This window comes from Passer montanus, unplaced genomic scaffold, assembly GCF_014805655.1.
Source record: "Passer montanus isolate IOZ18808 unplaced genomic scaffold, ASM1480565v1 scaffold142, whole genome shotgun sequence".
Classification (NCBI taxonomy): Eukaryota; Metazoa; Chordata; class Aves; order Passeriformes; family Passeridae; genus Passer; species Passer montanus.
This window is the reverse complement of record NW_024361164.1, coordinates 817,339-836,820: the sequence shown is the minus strand read 5'-3', so window position 1 is coordinate 836,820 and position 19,482 is coordinate 817,339. Positions and strand designations below refer to the sequence as shown.

At 61.2% G+C, this 19,482-nt stretch overlaps 1 protein-coding gene across 1 annotated transcript; it reads left to right on the top strand.

Moving 5' to 3' along the window:
• The first annotated feature begins 14,607 nt into the window (after positions 1 to 14,607).
• On the top strand, positions 14,608 to 16,972 carry NXPH3 (neurexophilin 3). Its single transcript, XM_039700647.1, has 2 exons — positions 14,608 to 15,014; positions 16,000 to 16,972. The coding sequence occupies exons 1-2, from the start codon at positions 14,958 to 14,960 to the stop codon at positions 16,723 to 16,725; spliced, it is 783 nt and encodes a 260-aa protein (XP_039556581.1). The 5' UTR covers positions 14,608 to 14,957; the 3' UTR covers positions 16,726 to 16,972.
• Positions 16,973 to 19,482: the final 2,510 nt, after the last annotated feature.

Here is a 19,482-nt window from a genome sequence, read left to right as displayed (position 1 = left end):
GAGGGCAGCCGGACCCCACACTGTGAAACTTGGGGTGCGGCCTCCCCGCAGCTCCGCGGGGATTCGGGGCAGCAGCCGCGACCAGCCCGGACACTGCGGAGCGGATTTTGGGGTGCCACCACCCCCCCGTGGGGTCCGGGGGGACACCCAGGGGACACCCAGGGGACACCGAGGGGACACCGAAGGTGGAAAGCGCTGCCCAAGTGCCTGCCCCCCGCGGGGACACCCCCAGGGCTCCGCTCCCGCCCTGTCCCCGCTGTCCCCGAGCTGCCGAGGCCACCCGAGGCCACCCGAGGCCAGCGTGGCACCGTTGCACTGTCCCCCTGTCCCCACCCTGCGTCAAAGGGCTCCTCTGTGCCAGCACTGTGAGAGCGGCTCGGGAACGTCCCCGAGGGTCCCTCCGGCCCCTGGGTGACCCCAGCACCTCCCAGGGAGGTGACATCGCTCAAAGGGCGTTTTGGGGACGTTTGGGCCCCAGCTGGGCGAGCTGGAGCGGCCACTGGGCTGGGGATGTCCCTCGAGTGTCACCAGCCTGGACAGTGTCCCCTGAGTGCCACCGGGCTGGGGATGTCCCCTGAGTGCCACTGGGCCAGAGATGTCCCCTGAGCTGCCACCGGGCTGGGGATGTCCCCTGAGCTGTCACTGGGCTGGGGATGTCCCCTGAGCTGTCACTGGGCTGGGGATGTCCCTCGAGTGTCACCAGCCTGGACAGTGTCCCCTGAGTGCCACCGGGCTGGGGATGTCCCCTGAGCTGTCACTGGGCTGGAGAGTGTCCCCAGAGTGGCCACCAGCCTGTGAGTGTCCCCAGAGTGCCACAGGGCTTGGGAAGTGTCCCCTGAGCTGCCGCCAAGCTCCCAGTGATGTCCCCAATGCTTTGCCCAAGTGGATGAGGCGCCTCCAGGTGCGCCGGGCACGCCCTGGGCCAGGTGTGGCACAGCCCAGGTGTGGCACAGCCCAGGTGTGGCACAGCCCAGGTGTGGGCACAGCCCAGGTGTGGCACAGCCCAGGTGTGCCAGGCACAGCCCAGGTGTGGCACAGCCCAGGTGTGGCACAGCCCAGGTGTGCCAGGCACAGCCCAGGTGTGGCACAGCCCAGGTGTGGCACAGCCCAGGTGTGCCAGGCACAGCCCAGGTGTGGCACAGCCCAGGTGTGGCACAGCCCAGGTGTGGCACAGCCCCAGGTGTGGGCACAGCCCAGGTGTGCGCACAGCCCCAGGTGTGCCAGGCACAGCCCCAGCTGTGGCACAGCCCAGCTGTGGCACAGCCCCAGCTGTGGCCTCTCCACCCCTCTGGGTTCACCCCAAATCCCCCCGAAGGCAGAGCGGGGTTCCCCCCTCCCGGATCTGTAAATAGGAATTGTGCTGTGTGACCCCGGGGACAGCCCCGTCCCCTCTCCCCTTCCCGGTGGGAATTCCCATCCCAACCCCGTGGTCCCCCCTCGTTCCTGGCCCTACAGACCCCGGGGGGGCAGAGGAACGATCACCCCAAATCCCGCAGCAGGCCTGGGGTGTCCCGGGGGCCGGAGCTGCTCCCGTGGGATTCCGGCCCCAGATCCCCCAAAACCTTCCGGGGGTTTCCCTCCCTGCTCGGGGTGATGAAGCTGGGCTGGGATCTGGGGGATTCCCACCAAGATCCCTTGGGAAGAGCCAGGCCTGGCTGGAATTGCTGAAAATCCCAAATCCCAGCCCCAAGCTCCTCCCACCGCCCAAATCCAGGGAAATTTGCCCCAAATTTCCGACCCCACTCGCAGTGGGCGATGGAAACCCCCAGGTCCTGCCAGACCCAGCCACACCGGGGGGGGATTTGGGGTGAATTCGGGGTGGATTTGGGATGGATTTGGAATAGATTTGGGGGATGGATTTGGGATTAATTTAGGATGGATTTGGCATGAATTTGGAGTGAATTTCAGATGAATTTGGAATGGATTTGGGGGATGGATTTGGCATGAATTTGGGATGGATTTCAGATGAATTTGGAATAGATTTGGGGCATGGATTTGGGATTAATTTAAGATGGATTTGGCATGAATTTGGAATGGATTTCAGATGAATTTGGAATAGTTTTGGGCCATGGATTTAGGATTAATTTAGGATGGATTTGGCATGAATTTGGAATGGATTTCAGATGAATTTGGAATGGATTTGGGATTAATTTAGGATGGATTTGGCATGAATTTGGAATGGATTTCAGATGAATTTTGGATGAATTTGGAATGGATTTGGGGTGGGTTTGGGATGAATAATGGCATGAATTAGGGATGGAATTGGCATGAATTTGGAATGGATTTGGGATGAATCTTGGATTGCTTTGGGATGAATTTGGGGTGGGTTTGGGATGGATTCCTTCACTGGCCGCCTTCAGGTAGCTCCCATTGTTCTGGGATTTTTGGAAAAGCGACTCCAGGATGGGCTGGGGGTGCCTGGGACGAGGTGCCCGGATCCAAACTGAATCTCCTGGAATCCCAGCCCAGCCCAGCCTGTCCCGCTGGGAATTCTGTTCCTCAGGACAACCCTGCCTCGCCCGCAGGTTTTCATTGCCATGGGAAGGGCTCTCAGCACCCCCAATCCCCAAAAATTGAATTTTCAGAGCCGAGGGAACGGGGACAAACTCAGCATCCAAAGAGGAGCCGGGGCTGCCTCAACCCCCCCTGGCTGCGGGACAGAAATGGAAATAAAATCCCAAAAAACACCAAAAAACCCCAAAGCCAGCGGGGAAAGCCAAGCCAAAGTCAGAGCTCGTTTCGTGTCATACCAAGCCCGTGTGTCCCTCCACTCCCCGCGGTAATTCCAGGGCCGATTTTGTAGGATAGAAGGATTTTGGGGGGTCTGGGGGCAGCATGAGCCGGGGGTGCACGGGGGAGGCCCGGGGGGTGGGATTTGTCCGTGTGTATCCTTGGGATGCCAATAAAGCGTCGTTGTCGTTGTCCCGCTCGCTTCTTCCCTGAAAAACCTGGGAATGCAGGGTGGGAAAAGCCCTCGACGCCTTCCTGGTGGGATTTCCCTCCTTTCCCTCCCCATTCTGATCCCAAATCCCTGAATTCCCAGAGCAGGAAAAGCAGGAAACGAGGTGGGCTTCGTGTGTGGGATCAGGGACAGCAGCTGGATTTATGGGGAGAGAGGGAAAAAAGGGGGGAAATTCGGAATAAATCTGGAAAGGCCAAAGAGGAGCCGGGGCTGCCTCAACCCCCCCTGGCTGCGGGACAGAAATGGAAATAAAATCCCAAAAAACGCCAAAAAAACCCCAAAGCCAGCGGGGAAAGCCAAGCCAAAGTCAGAGCTCGTTTCGTGTCATACCAAGCCCGTGTGTCCCTCCACTCCCCGCGGTAATTCCAGGGCCGATTTTGTAGGATAGAAGGATTTTGGGGGGTCTGGGGGCAGCATGAGCCGGGGGTGCACGGGGGAGGCCCGGGGGGTGGGATTTGTCCGTGTGTATCCTTGGGATGCCAATAAAGCGTCGTTGTCGTTGTCCCGCTCGCTTCTTCCCTAAAAAACCTGGGAATCCAGGGTGGGAAAAGCCCTTGACGCCTTCCTGGTGGGATTTCCCTCCTTTCCCTCCCCATTCTGATCCCAAATCCCTGAATTCCCAGAGCAGGAAATGCAGGAAACGAGGTGGGCTTCGTGTGTGGGATCAGGGACAGCAGCTGGATTTATGGGGAGAGAGGGAAAAAAAGGGGAAAATTCGGAATAAATCTGCAAAGGAGCCTGATGTTCGCACGGGCTGCGGGAAATCCCTGGAAAAGCTGCTTCCCCTTTTTTATGGGAGTCCGGGGAGCTGCTCCATCCCACATCTGCTGCCAGGGGGGCGGCAGGGCCACAGCCCCCCGGATCCGCCGGGAAAAATCCCAAACCCCTCCCCAGCCCCGGGCCTGGGAAAAGGCAGAAATCGCTGGGAAAAAACTGGGAAAAAATCCAAGTTCAGCTCCACGGAGGCGCTTTTCACTCACCCCCCACGGGGAGCCGGGAGCTTCCCTGGGAGCGGGAAGGGAAAGGAAAAGCGGGAGGGGAAAATGGGGATGGGAAAATGGGGATGGGAAAATTGGGATGGGAAAATGGGGATGGGAAAATGGGGATGGGAAAATGGGGAAAGGAAAAACGGGAAGGGAAAAGCGAGAAGGGAAAACCAGGAAGGGAAAGTGGGAAGGGAAAACTGGGAAAGGAAAATGGGGAAGAGAAAACTGGGAAGGGAAAACTGGGAGGGGAAAATTGGGAAGGGAAAATGGGGAAGGGAAAATTGGGATGGGAAAACCGGGAAGGGAAAGCCAAGAAGGGAAAACCGGGAAAGGAAAACTGGGAAGGGAAAAGCGTGAAGGGAAAATTGGGAAGGGAAGAGCATGAAAGGAAAACCAGGAAAAGTAGGAAGGGAAAAGTGGGAAAGGAAAACTGGGAAACTGGGAAGGGAAAAGCGTGAAGGGAAAATTGGGAAGGGAAAACTGGGAGGGGAAAATCGGGAAAGGAAAGCTGGGAAGGGAAAATCACGAAGGGAAAGCCAAGAAGGGAAAAACAGAAAGGAAAACCAGGAAAAGCAGGAAGGGAAAAGTGGGAAAGGAAAATGGGGAAGGGGAAAGCGGGAAAGGAAAAGCAGGAAGGGAAAACCAGGAAGGGAAAAGCGGGAAGGGAAAATTGGGAAGGGAGATTTGGACTCCCAGGGCTCCCGGCCCGGCTGCAGCCGACCATCCCAAACCTCCCGGAATTCCCTCCCCGTGCCCCGGCTGCCCCCAAGCCCTCCCCCCGTTTCCCGCAGGTTTCTCCCAGATTTCCGCGGGTTTGGGGGCGCAGCGGGGGCAGGGAGGGGGCTCTGGAGGCGCTCCCGGCCCCCATCCCGATCCCAAGGTGGCTCCCAGATGCCGCCGCATTCCCCGCTAATGGGAAGCAGCTCCAGCCCCGGGCCCAGCTGGGGCCCAGGATTTTCCAAAACATCCCTCGGGAGGAGCATCCCGGCCCCGCGGGACCCCCTCAACCCTTCCGGGGCCTCGGCAGAGCCGGGAATGCCCCCCCGGGGGGATTTCATCCCAATTTCCTCCTCTGAGCCCCCATTCCCGATCCCGAACCTTCCCAGGCCGGGCTGGGGGTCCTGGGGGTCCCCCTGGGGTGGAGACCCCGCCCCAGCCAGCCCGGGTTCCCTGGGATCGCCCCGGGATGGGGGAAAAGCCAAAGAGCCCCAACCCCCACCTGGGATTTGGGATCAGGAGGGATTTGGGATTCAGAGAGATTTGGGGTCTGGAGGGATTTGGGATCTTCAGGAATTTGGGATCCTCAGTAATTTGAGATCCTCAGGGATCGGGTCTGGAGGGATTTGGGATCTTCAGGAATTTGGGATCCTCAGGAATGTGGGATCTTTGAGGATTTGGGATCCTCAGGAATCTGGAATCCTCAGGGCTTTGGGATCCTCAGGGATTTGGGATCCTCGGGGATTTGGGATCCTCAGGGATTTGGGATCCTCAGGGCTTTGGGATCCTCGGGGATTTGGGATCCTGTGGGATTTGGGAGTTAGAGAGATTTGGGGTCTGGAGGGATTTGGGATCTTCAGGGATTTGGGATCTGAAGGGATTTGGGATCCTCAGGAATTTGGGATCCTCAGGGCTTAGGGATCCTGGGGGATTTGGGATCCTCGGGGATTTGTCCTGCTTTGCTCCCCGCAGGCGCCCTTTGGGGTGTGAGGGCGAAGCTCCAGGGAATCCCTTTGGAATGTTCCCCCAGGCATTCCCAAGCCCAGCCCCGGTTTAGGAGCCCCGGGACAGCCGGGCTGCTTCCCAAAAACCCCAAAAAATCCGGGAGGTTCCTCTGGGGGGGATGGACCCGGAAAGCCACCTGGAAAAGGAGGATTTTCCCAGGAAAAATTCCCAGCTCCGGCTCCCCCCACACCTCCCACGCTCGGGGAAACTCCGGCTGCACCTGGCAGGGCCGGGGTGGAGGGGGGATGTGGGGATTCGGGGGGGTTTGGGAATTCTGGGGGGGATGTGGGAATTCTGGGGGATTTGGAAATTTGGGGGGGATTTGAGAATTTTGGGTGGGATGTGGGGATTCGGGAATTCTGGGGGGATGTGGGAATTCGGGGAGAGAGAAGGAATTTGGGGGGATGTGGGAATTCCGGGGGGATGCAGCGCCAGGACTGGGGTCTGTTATCCTTTGGGAAGGGGCTGGACCCCCCAGCTCCCTGGAATGGGACCCCTGGAATGGGATCCGGGGATCTGCAGGTGGATGGCGGGACCCTGGCTGGGTTTGTGTGGGAATCAGGGCTGGGGACGGGATTTTGTGGGAATTCCGAGGCTGGAATTCCAGGGAGGGCTCTCCCTGCCCTGCCGGGATTTGCGCCGGAAGGAAGGAAAAATCCCGGAGCTTTTCGGCAGGAAAAACATCCCAGCTGAGGCTGGGGGAAAAGCTGCGGGGTTTTAGTGCTCCATAAATCCCCCCCGGGCCGGGATCATCCCGGGAAATCATCACCTCCCCCAGCCAGAGCCCAGCGCCCGCCCGGGGGAAACCTTATCCCGATTTCCCTCCCCGGGGGAGCTTTGGGGCGAATATTCCCAGAATCGGCGTTTCCAGCAGCTGACACTTCCCTGCTCTCTGTCAGCTGCGGGGGCTCGGATTCCCGGGAAAGGAAGGACAAAGGAATTGCAGCTCCCTGAAAAGCCCGGGGAGATCGGGGCTGAAATGGAAACCCGGCATCCTGTCCGCCAAAAAACCGGGACGGGGGGAGCGGGAGCAGCTCCCGAGCTCCCCGGGCTCGGATCCCCAATTTCCTGGGGCGGGAGAGGGAAAAGGGGGAGCAGGGAGGGAATGTGGGATCAAGGGAAGGAATTTGGGATCAAGGGAGCAGGGAGGGAATTTGGGATCAAGGGAGGGAATGTGGGATCAAGGGAGGGAATTTAGGATCAAGGGAGCAGGGGGTGAATTTGGGATCAAGGGAGCAGCGAGGGAATTTGGGATCAAGGGAGCAGGGAAGCCCAGGGGATGAAGGGAGCAGGGAATCCCGGGGGATCCTCGCGCTTTGGGGCTCCCCCATTCCCCGGGGGTCCCGTCCTGGCTCATTCCCGAGAACAGGGAGGGAATTTGGGATCAAGGGAGCAGGGAGGGAATTTGGGATCAAGGGAGCAGCGAGGGAATTTGGGATCAAGGGAGCAGCGAGGGAATTTGGGATCAAGGGAGCAGGGAAGCCCAGGGGATGAAGGGAGCAGGGAATCCCGGGGGATCCTCGCGCTTTGGGGCTCCCCCATTCCCCGGGGGTCCCGTCCTGGCTCATTCCCTCGTGTCCTGTCCCGGTTTTCCCGGAGGGAATTCTCTCCTTTTCCCGCTCCCCGGGCGATAATTGGCTCAGGATTGATCGGAGCCATTTCCTGGAAATGCCTCGGGGATAAATCCTGCGGGATCGATGGATGCCCCGAGCGGGGCCCGGGAATTCTGCTGCCCTCAGCAGGACTCCTCATGAATCCCTAATTCCTGCTAATTAACCCTGCCAATTAACCCTGCCCGGCTCTCTGGGCTCGGATCCCTAGGAGCTCAGGGGGAGGAATCCCGGATTTGGGCTGGGAGTGGGATTTGGGATTTGGGATTTGGGATTTGGGAGTGGGATTTGGGGTTCCCCGTTCCACCCCAAACGGTTCCGCGATCCCGCCCCAGCCCGGAGGAGGCTCCGGCAGCTCCGGCGGCTCCTGGGGAAGGTTCCAGAGCCTCTGCTCCGTCCATCTGCCCTTCCCCGCGGGCAGAATTCCCAGCCCGGGGGCGGCGGGAGGGGACGGATGGATGGGAAAGGCAGCTGGACACAGCCCCGGCCGCGCGGGAGGTCCTGGAAGGAGCCCGAGGAGGAGGAGGAGGAGGAGCAGATCCCGGTGCCAGGACATGGATTTCCTTCCCAGCCGGCACTGGAAGCTGGGAAAGCGCTCAGCTCCATCCCAGCTCCATCCCAGCTCATCCCAGCTCATCCCAGCTCCATCCCAGCTCCATCCCAGATCCATCCCATCCCAGCTCATCCCAGCTCCATCCCAGCTCATCCCAGCTCCATCCCCGGGACATTCCTGCTCCTCATTCCTGCCCAAATCCGTCCCCTTTTCCCACCTGTCCCTGTAGGATGGGCATGGAGAGGCTCTGGCAGCCCCCGGATCAAAACCCAGGGTGAATCCCAATAAAATTCCCATTCCCACTGAAAACCCCGAGTGAATCCCACTAAAAATCCCATTCCCATTGAAAATCCTGAGTGAATCCCACTAAAAACCCCATTCCCATTGAAAATCCTGAATGAATCCCACTAAAAATCCCATTCCCATTGAAAATCCTGAGTGAATCCCACTAAAAACCCCATTCCCACTGGAATTCCCATTCCCACTGAAAATCCCGAGTCAATCCTGATAAAATTCCCGTTCTCCCTGAGAATCCCGAATGAATCCCAATAAAAATTCAATTCCCACCGGAATTCCCGAGTGAATCCCGATAGAATTCCCATTCCTACTGGAATTCACAAAGGAATCCCAATGAAGTTCCCATTCCCGCGGCATTCCCGGCTCCAGGCTCGGCTCCCGTGGGAATTGGGATCAGGGGGGTTGGGCAGGGACCAGCCAGAGCTCCTGGAAAGGATTCCCAACCCCCCGGGGGGTCTGGAAGCTCCTGGAGACCCCCAGGAACGGGACAAGGTCACCCCGGAGCCACCCCCGAGCCCGGCTCTGCCCCGGATGTGGGAGGGAACATCCCAAAAATATCCTGAAACATCCCTAAAACGTCCCAAAAACATCTCTAAACATGCCAAAACCATCCCAAAACATCCCAAAACCATCCCAGGACATCTCTAAAACACCCTAAAACATCCCAAACCCATCCTAGAATGCCAAAACACATCCCAGAACATCCCAAACCACCCCAAAAACATCCCGAAGATATCCCAAAAATGTCCCAAAACATCATAAGACATGCAAAGACATTCCAAAAACATCCCAAAAAAGACATCCCCGAACATCCCAGAAACATCGCAGCCCAGAGCCAGGCCGAGCCAGGCTCCCGGATGTCATCCCAGCCTTAATTAACGCGGCGTTAATTACCGAGCTCGGCCTCTGCTGCCCTCCCGTCCCGGGAGCGGGGCCAGGGCCGGGCTCGGGATGAACGCTCGGCTCCCGCGGGATCTTCCCGTTTGTTTTTGTGGGATTTTTCTGCAGATTCTGCCTTGGACACCGATTTCCTTCCCTGGGGGCCGGCCCCGGGCTGGGCCAGAATCCCAAAACCATCCCCGGGGATTCCCTGCCCCATTTCCCAGCCCCGGGCTTGTTTTCCTTCCAGCCCCGACCTCCCAGCTCCTGCTCCCGGATCCGAAGGGATTTGGAGCAACCGTGGGCATTTGGCCACCCCCAGTGCTGTCCGTGGGGACCCAAATCCCAAATCCCCCTGGAGGGACCCAAATCCCCCCTGGAGGGACCCAAATCCCCCTGGAAGGACCCAAATCCTCCCTGGAGGGATCCAAATCCCACCTGGAAGGACCCAAATCCAGCCCCGGGCTTGTTTTCCTTCCAGCCCCGACCTCCCAGCTCCTGCTCCCGGATCCGAAGGGATTTGGAGCAACCGTGGGCATTTGGCCACCCCCAGTGCTGTCCGTGGGGACCCAAATCCCAAATCCTCCCTGGAAGGACCCAAATCCTAAATCCCCCCTGGAAGGACCCAAATCCTCCCTGGAGGGACCCAAATCCCCCTGGAAGGACCCAAATCCCCCTGGAAGGACCCAAATCCCCCTGGAAGGACCCAAATCCCCCTGGAAGGACCCAAATCCCCCCTGGACCCCCTTCCCATGGCCAGAGCGCGCTGGAATCCCGGATCCAGCTGGGAATATCTGGGATGAGCCTTGGCCAAGCCAAGTGTCCCCACTTGGGGACATTTTTGGGGACACTTTTGGGGGGCTGTGGTGGCCACGACCCTGAGCCAGGAGGGAATCCCGGCCCTCAGCTCCCACTGGTGGAAACGTCGGGAATTCTCTGGGGGAAACATCGGGAACTGGCTGGTGGAAAAAAATCAGGAATTCTCAGGTAAAACATCGGGAATTCACTGGTGAGAACTTCGGGAATTCAGTGGTAAAAGGTCTGGAATTGGCTGGTAAAACATCGGGAATTCTCTGGTGGAAACTTCAGGAACTGGCTGGTGGAAAAATCAGGAATTCTCGGGTAAAACATCGGGAATTCTCTGGTGGAAACTTCAGGAACTGGCTGGTGGAAAAATCAGGAATTCTCGGGTAAAACATCGGGAATTCTCTGGTGGAAACTTCAGGACGTGGCTGTGCCTCCGGCCGGGAGCAGCAGGAGGAGAATCCCCCGATTGTGGGGCCGGCCCTGAGTCACATCCCGACCCTGAAAGGTCCCTTTGTCCCCATCCCGGCCCCGGCGCCGCCCGGCCGAGCCTGGGGAGCGCCGGGAGCCCGGGGAGGGCCTGGGAAGGGCCCCAGAACTGCCCTGACACCCCAGGTTTGGGGATTCTAGCCCGGATTTTGGGGTGCCCGCCCAGATTTTGGGGTTTCAGGCCGGATTTTGTGGTGCTACACCAGATTTTGAGATTCTAGCCCAGATTTTGGGGTGCCCGCCCAGATTTCTGGGTGCCCCCACCGAATTTTGGAGTTCCAGACCAGATTTCGGGGTGTCAGTCCAGATTTTGGGGTGCTCAGACCAGATTTTGGGGTTCTAGCTCAGATTTTGGGATTCTAGCCTAGATTTTGGGGTGCCAGCCCAAATTTTGGGATTCCAGCCCAAGTTTTCGGGTTCCAGCCCAGATTTTGGGGGTCAAGCCCAGATTTTGGGATTCTAGCTCAGATTTTGGGGTGCCAGCCCAGATTTTTGGGGTTCCAGCCCAGATTTTGGGATTCTAGCCCAGATTTTAGGGTGCTCAGACCCGATTCTGGGGTTCTAGCCCAGATTTTGGGGATCAAGCCCGGATTTTGGGGTACCCACCCAGATTTAGGGGTTCTAGCTCAGATTTTGGGGTGCCAGCCCAGATTTTTGGGGTTCCAGCCCAAGTTTTCGGGTGCCAGCCCCCCATTCCCGCGCTGGATTTGGGATCCGACCCCTCCAGAGGAAGCTGCCCCCGCCCCGACCCCAGCCTGGGATCCAGCCCAGCGGTTCCGGGACGAATTCCCGCAGTTTTTCCCACTTTCCAGGGAGGTCTGGGATGTTTTTCGCTCCCGGCCCCTCTGGCATCAGCTGGGCTCGGCTCGGGTTTCTCCCCCCGCGCATTTCCAGCCCCGCAGCCGCCGTTCCCACCGGGGGGAGCTCGGGAAGCTCGGCCTGGGTGGGAACACGCGGATCCAGCCGCGATCCCGGGGAAGCAGAGCCGGGATCGCCCCGAGAGGGGCCGGGAGGGCTCCGGAGGCTCCGAAAAACGGGGAGAGGGGAGGCTGGAAAAGGGAATTGAGACCCCGGGACAGAGGGAAAGGGATGGGGGATGAGAGAGGGGATGGGAAGAAAATCCCTGCTGCAATCAGGGGGAAATCCAGTGAAATTCCCAATGAAATGGGGAAATCCAGTGAAATTCCCACTGGAATTGGGAAAATCCAGTGAAATTCCCACTGAAATGGGGAAATCCGGAGAAATTCCCACTGGAATTGGGAAATCCAGTGAAATTCCCACTGAAATGGGGAAATCCGGTGAAATTCCCACTGAAATGGGGGAATCCAGAGAAATTCCCACTGGAATGGGGAAATCCAGTGAAATTCCCACTGGAATTGGGGACATTCCCGCTGGAACTGGGGAGATTCCTGCTGGAATTGGGAGATTTCCACTGGAATTGGGAGATTCCTGGTGGAATTGGGAGAATTCCACTGGAACTGGGGACATTCCCGCTGGAATTGGGGAGATTCCCGCTGGAATTGGGGAGATTCCTGCTGGAATTCAGCTCCAGTGGTGCCAATTCCCTCAGCCCCAGCCCCCCTGGGAGTGGGGAAAATGAGGAAAACTTCCCCAAAATCCATAAAATCCCCGGGGGAGGATGGACATCTCCAGAGTGATGACATCACCGGCCTGGAAAAGCTCGGCCTCGTGTCCCGTCCTGGGATTAATTGGATTAATTACCCGGGTTAATCACGGCTGAGTCAGCGCTGGACACCGACGATCCCGATTTTTACCTGGAAAAACCATCCCTGGCTTCATCCCAGCACAGCTGGGGGGAGGGAGCTCGGTTTTCCAGCCAGGAAAATTCCATTTTTTCCATGGAATTGGGGATTTTCCCTGCCCTGCTGGCAGCCCCGCTGCCCCCCACAGGCTCCCCGATATTTCGATGTTTTTCCCAAAGAAAATCCCCCAGATTTTCCCTGAATTCCCAGCTCAGGGAGCTGCCAGGCCTCGGACAGATGTTTTCCATAAATAACCAAACAAGGAGCGCACGGGAACGGGGAAAGCAAATCCAATTAGGCTGGAGAAATTCTCTGGAAAAGGGCTGAGCTTTAATCAGCTCCGTATCAAAATAACAGATTTTAGCCCCGAATTCCGCTTTTTTTCCAGACAAAACCTGGCTGGGAGCGTGTCCCCGTCCCTCTCTCCCTAAATCTCTGCCCAATCTCCTCATCCCAACCCTTCAGAAAAAAAACCCAGGAATATCTGAGCCAAGAAAAATTCAAAATGCTGGGGGGAAAAAAGGGTTTTGTCGACAGAAGGGAGAAAGCTTCAGAGTTCGCTCGATTTTCTCCAATAAAAATTGATTTTTCTCCTGCTGCTGGCTGGGAATTTGGCTCGGGATCGGGATCCCCTGGGACTGGGATTCGCAGTGTGGGTTTCACTCAAATGGACAATTTGTTGCTTTAATTGGTTAAAACCTCAAAAGCCACAACAAGAGCGGCGGGGGAGCCGCGGGAGCCGATCCCGATCCCGATCCCGCCCGGGGGCTGGGGGGGTCCCCGCCCCCTCAAATCCCCCCCGGTTTTGGCCACCCGGCCCCAGTGCCCCAAACCCGGCGGGGGAGGCTGAGGAGGAGCCCCGGGCAGGGGGAACTGGAGCAGGGATCGGCTTGGAACGGGATGGAAAATGAAAAAAATGAAAAATCCACAGAGAAAAATTGTCCCGGGGTCACGGAGCAAGTCACTCCTTCCTTCCTTCCTTCCTTCCTTCCTTCCTTCCTTCCTTCCTTCCTTCCATTTCACCTCTCCCAGGCTGCTCCAGCCCCATCCAGGGGAGATTCCCAGACCACCCTGCCAGGAAATTCCCCAATCCCCCAGGAAATTCCCCAATCCCCCAGGAAATTCCCGTTCCCGGCCGCTTCTCTCTCTCCCATCCCCAATTCCGGGAGGAGAACGCTCCCCAGAAGCGGAGCCGGGGACGGGAGCGGTTCTGGGGCTCTCCGGAGCCCCTCCCGGCCCCGCTCCCCTCCTTTCCCCGCTCCCCCCCGGCCCCCCCAGTCCCGGCCGCTCTTCCCAGCCCGGTCCCGCTAGAGGGCAACAGAAAACCGGGAAAGCGGCGCCGGGAAAGGGCCTGGCAGCCCCGCCGGGCTCGCTCGGCCCGGCCGCCGCCTCCGCGGCACAAACCCCCCGGTGCTCCCGGATCCTGCCGGGATTCACCGGCCCCGCGGCGTTCTGGAGGGATCCGTCACTTTTGTGCTCCCAAAAAAGGCGCAGGAGCCGGGATCTCCCCTGGGATTGAGGAGGAGTCTGGGAACGGCGGGATGGGAAGGGCTGGGGAAGGCTCCGAGGCCAGCGAAGCTCCCCTTTCCCCGAGGAATCCTGAGGTGCCACATCCCCCCGTCCTCCCGTGTCCCCAAGCGCCACCGCGCCAGGGAAGCTGCTCGGGGAATAAACCCCACCCAGCCCCCAGGAATTCCTGCCCCAGGTGGGGTTTCCAGCAGTATTCGGCTTTCCAAGGATTCCAGGAGGAGCCGAGCAGCGCTGCAGGAGCCCGGCCTTGCTGCCCTTCCCCAAAATCCCCTCCCAGAGGAGCCCCGGGGCCGGGCGGGGCTCGGGCCGCTCGTCCTGCCCCACACCGGGAGCCCTCCCGGGAATTCGCTCCGTTTTTAGCTCCCGAAGCAGCTCGGGGAAAGGGGGGATGAGGGAGGGATGTGCAGAGGAGCACAAAGGGATGGAAAGAAAAGGGATTTTCTCCTCAGGGCGGGAGAATCGCGGGTTTGACCCCAGTCCTGCCCACGGGAAGTTAATTCCCGGTATTCCAAGTTCTCCTGAAAGGTGGGAAAAGGAGAACTGCTGCCCTCCATGGGCTAAAAGCCACCGCAGATCCCAAAGCAGCGGCCTCTGGCTCCTTCCTGAGGCATCCCTGACGTTCCTTTGCGGATAAACCGGGGCGGCCGCGGGCTCCTGCCTTTCCCTGGAGGGGGACGGGGCCGAGCGGCCCCAGAGGGCGACGCCGCGACAAGGACAGAGCCGGGGACCCCCGCGGGAGCCCCGAGTCCCCCCTCCCAGTCCCTCCCGCTGTCCCAGCTCTGCCCCAGCCTGGGCCGGTTCTCCCGAGGGAGCGATGGGGACTTTGCCAAAGCCCCCAGGGACCCCCCAAACCCTCAGAGACGCCCTCGGGGGGCTCTGCTGGGCCGCGGGCACCAAAGGGTTACTCCGGAGGTGCCGCTCGGCCCCGGCACCTGGCGGGGAGGCGGGAGCGGGGCTGGAGCGGGGCCGGAGCGGGCGGGGATGGAGCGGGCAGGGATGGAGCGGGCAGGGCTGGAGCGAGCCGGGGATGGAGCGGAGTTTCCCTGAGACTCCGGCGAGGGGCGGCCGAGGGGGCCGGGAGGCGGCGGGGCGGGCAGGGGGACAGGGGAGGGGACAGCGCCGGGGACACGGGCACGGCAGCGGCCGCAGGTGAAGCCGCCGCGCCTCGCCCGGAGCGGGGCGGGAGCTGCCGGGGCCACCATGGGCCGGGGGGGGCCGTAGGGAGCCGCTCCGCAGGGGGACCCCCCCTTCCCCTCGCTGACGCCGGAGGAGAAGGGAGGGAAAGACGGAAAAAGGAGGAAAATCCCAGCGAAACCCTCCCCGAAGCGGAGCCGCGGAGAAGGCGGCGGCGGCGGCTGGAAAATGCATCTTCCTCGGAGCTGCGTCCTCCTCCTCCTCCAGGGCAGCGTCGCGCTGCTGGTGAGCGCCGGGAGGGCAGGGCAGGGGGACGGGGGCTGCGGGGGTCGCGCAGCCACGGGGATGGGGCGTGCGGGCAGCGAGCCCCGAAGCCGCCCCCGCTCCCCTGCCCGCCCCCGGGAGAGAAAAGGCGTCCCAAAACTTCAGTTATTTGGGCGCGGGGAGCGGGCAGGGCTGGCGGGGAGAAGCTCCGGATCAGCGCAGCAATCCGCACCCCCAGCCCCGGGAGGGCTCGGGCAGAGCCGGGCCGGGCCGGCTCCGCTGCCCGGCGCTGCCTCTGCTCCCCGCTGCCTCCTCGGCCAGCCCAGCCCCGGGGTGCCCGGGGCGTTTCTGGGTCCCCCAGCCCCGGGCGATGCGGCTGCAGCCCCCCGGTGCCCTCAGCCCCCCGCGGCAGCCCCGGGATGCGGCGGTTTGGGGGTTCCGGGGGTGCAGCCGGCAGAGGAGCCCGGGGCAGCTCCCCGGGTGACAGCTCCGCTCTGCTGCCCCTTGTCCTGCGCCCTCCCCTGGCCCGGGTGTCCCTGGGGGCACAGGGGGGGCAGGAGCTGTGCCCCGAGAGCGGAGCGGGGCCCGCCCGGCTCCTCGCACCATTCCCGGAGCAGCCGGGAGGGAGCAGAGCGGGAGGGGCCCGAGGGGAAACAGAGACCAGGGGGAAGAGAAAGGGAGCCAGGCTGGGGAAGGGGCTGGAGGACCCTGGGGAAGGGGCTGGGTTAGGGGGACACTGGGGAAGGGGTTGGGGGACAGTGGGGAAAGGGTTGGGCAAGGGGGACACTGGGGCAGGGGCTGGCAGAGCTCGGTGACACTGGGGAAGGGGCTGGCAGGGCTGGGTGGCCCTGGGGAAGGGGCTGGCAGGGCTCGGTGACACTGGGGCAGGGGCTGGCACGGGTCGGTGACACTGGGGCAGGGGCTGGCAGGGCTCGGTGACACTGGGGCAGGGGCTGGCACGGCTCGGTGCCGCCCCCAGCCCGCAGCTCCCCCTCCCCCTGCCCAGGTGTTCTGCGCTCCGGACGGACCCGGCCCAGCCGCGGATCCGGGCGAGCCCCGGGCCCGCGGGCGAGCCCCGAAGCTGCGGGAGCTGCTCTCCCCAAAGCCCCTGGCCAGCCTGAGCCCGGCCCCGCCGCACAGCCGGACCCCGCCGGGGCCGGGCAGCGGCTCCCGGGGGCTCGGGGCCGCCCTGGAGAACCGGGCCGGACCGGAGCGGGAGCCGCGGGGGCAGCGGGAGCCGCGGCCGGCCCCGGGCGGGCGGCAGAAGCTTTTCGGCTGGGGAGACTTCTACTCCAACATCAAGACGGTGAAGCTGAACCTGCTGATCACGGGCAAGGTGGTGGATCACGGCAACGGCAGCGTCAACGTCTTCTTCCAGCACAACTCCACGGGCCACGGCAACATCTCCGTGAGCCTCGTGCCGCCCAGCAAGGCCGTGCAGTTCGACCTGGAGCAGCAAATCTTCATCGAGGCCAAGGAGTCCAAGGTGTTCAACTGCCGCGTGGAGTCGGAGCAGGTGGCCCGGGCCAGGAAGACCTCGCTGTGCACCTTCGACCCCGCCAGGACGTGCTCGCAGGAGCACACGCGGAGCCGCGCCGCCTGGCGCTGCTCGCAGCCCTTCCGCGCCGTGTGCGTCTACATCACCTTCTACAGCAGCGACTACCGCCTGGTGCAGAAGGTGTGTCCCGACTACCACCGCCACAGCCAGCGGCCCTACTTCCCCTCGGGGTGAGCCCCGCGCCGCCGCTCCCGGGCTGCGAGTCTCGGGATTCCCCGGGCAGAGATTCCTGGGATTCCCTGGGCAGCGATTCCGGGGACAGCAACTCCTGCCATTCCCGGGCTGCGATTCCCGGGATTCCCCGGGCTGTGATTCCTGAGATTCCTTGGGCAGAGATTCCTGGGATTCCCCAGGCCTCGATCCCGGACCGCGATTCCCGGGCAGCGATTCCCCAGGATTCACGGAGCCACGATTCCCGGGCAGAGATTCCCGGGATTCCTGGGCCATGATTCCCGAGCAGAGATTCCCAGGGCAGCACTTCCCAGGCAGCGATTCGCGGCACAAACGGAGCCACGATTCCCGGGCAGAGATTCCCGGGATTCCTGGGCCATGATTCCCGGGGTTCTGCAGGCACCGAGGGCGGGGGGAAGGGATTCGGGTGGCTTTGGAGCAGGGGATGCTCCCTGGAATGGCAGCAAGGAAGAGGAGAATTCCCCGTTTTCCCCGTTGGGAAGAGCGGCAGCGGCGGCCCCGGGATCAGCAGAGCCGGGATGGGAGCGAGGGCTGGGTTTGGGATGTGGAACAGGCCAGAGCCACGGCCGGGACTCGAGGGATCGGCTGGACTGGGGCTGGTGATTCCTGAACGGGGCTCCGGGGGAAGGGTCCAGCCCCTGGAGGCCGGGAGAGCTCGGGAAAGGGGAAAAGCCACTGGCGGAGCCACTGTCCCCGGGCAGATCCCGGTCTGCAGGAGCAGGGGGGGAGTTCTCCCATCCCAGAGGCTCCCGGGGCTGCATTCCCGGGCGGAGCAATCCCGGCGGAGCGGGCACAGCGAGGGACCCACCGGCTGATTCACGCCCTGCTTCCCCTCCATCCCCTCCCGGATCCCAGCCCCGATCCCTGCCCCGTCCCGACCCCTGCCCCGCTCCCGGTGCCGCCGCTCCCGGGCAGAGGGCTGGGATCGGGAGCAGCTCAGGGCCGGGATTTCATTCCCAGGGAAGGAACGGGAACGCCCCGCGCCGCCCCGGGCAGGGAATAAAGCGCTCACGGTGGCACCGAGGCACAGCCGGAGTTTTTTGTGGAAGAGGGAAAACAAAGACTGGGGTTGGGAATGATGGGCACGATCCAGGCCCCAGTCCAGCTCCTTCCTGGGAATGGGCTCCAGCTTTCTGGCTCCCAGGCTCCCTTTATGTGGGCATTCCCAATTTCCTCCCCCTCCCCAGGAATCCAAACCTCAGACTCTCCTTTTTGTGGTATTCCCGATTTCCTCCCCTTCCCCAGACATCTGATTTCAGTCTCTCACCTATTTGGGCATTCCCAGCTCCTGGGTATTCCCAACCTCCTCCCCTTCCCAGCCATCCAAACTTCCGTCTCCCACTTCCACTGGCACATTCCCTCCTCCAGAAAGGACCAAAAAAAGCCACTTCCCTTCCCTTTCCCCCCACATTCCTGAATCCAGAGCACCAGGCCAACTCCAAAAATTCCTTCCCCCCCTCACAGTACAGGTCCTGCCCCAGAGCAGGGTTTGTACTTCCCAAAATTTGTTTATTCCCAAAATAAATCCCTTCTCCAGAGCTCGGGGAGGGCTTTGCTGGCTGCTGGCAGAGTTTCAGGATGAGCTCCCACATCCAGCCAGGAGCTGCTTCCCAAAACCCAGGGAGCTTCCAGAATCCATGAAGAGACTTTTCCTCACAAAGCCCCAAAAGTTGGGAAAAGCTCTGGGAAATTTCACCTTTCCAGGAAATAACGGGAGCCAGGTTTGGATTGAGGAGGGGAGGGAGGGGAAATGTGGGGAACTAAAAACATTCCCGAAGGACTCAGGTTTGCGGGAGGGAGGAGACACAAAAATCGTTAAAATCTCATTGAGGCAACACCAAAAAAAAAAACCCAAAATAAAAAAAAAATCCCAGCACAAAAGTTGGAGAAATTGCAGAGAATCGGCGGCGGGAGCAGCCCCGGGAGCAGGAGGAGGCTCCAAGGATGCGCGGCTGCCGGAGGGATGGGAGCGCGGTTTCTAAGGAGACCAGGACGGGCCATTATTCCAGCCTGGAGAGGAGAATGGAGAATTCCTGCTCCTGGAGCCGCGCGGGAGCCGGGGAGGAGCTGCAGGACCAGCAACGCCCGGGGGAAAATCCGCGCATCCCAAAGGCGTCCCCGGAGCCGCGGGGAGGCGAAGCGGGGCCGAGCATCGCTGGGATCGCCGGGGCTGCGCTGCCGGCCTTGGGTCCCGGAGTTATCCCGGATTTCCCATCGCGGCTGGTGTCAAACATTCCCGCTTTTCCAGCCGGTTCTGGGATTGTCCTCCCTGCCATGACGGCACAGGACAGAGCTCTCCCGGGAAGGAGCTGCCACCACCAACCTGTCCCCGTGCTTGGAGGGAAAACCTCGGGAATCCCATCCCAAAGCCGCTCCCAGCATCCAGGGGTGGATTTAAGGGAGGGAAGGAAAGGAAAGGAAGGGAGGAAGGGAGGGAGGGAGGAAGGAAGGGAGGAAGGGAGGAAGGGAGGAAGGAAGGGAGGAAGGAAGGAAGGAAGGAAGGAAGGAAGGAAGGAAGGAAGGAATCCCAGGTGCTCCCACACAGTTGCATTCCCCAAGGACTGGGATGCAGGAAGAGGCTGGATGGCTCCTGCCAGGTTTTCCATGGCTGTGGGGCTTTTCCAGCTCCAGGGGCTCCTCCCGAGGGCTGCAGGAGGTGCCTGCATCCCCTGGGATCAGGGAGCAGCTCCTGGGAGCTGGAACCAGCACGGAGCATCCCGGTGCTGCCGGGACCCAGGG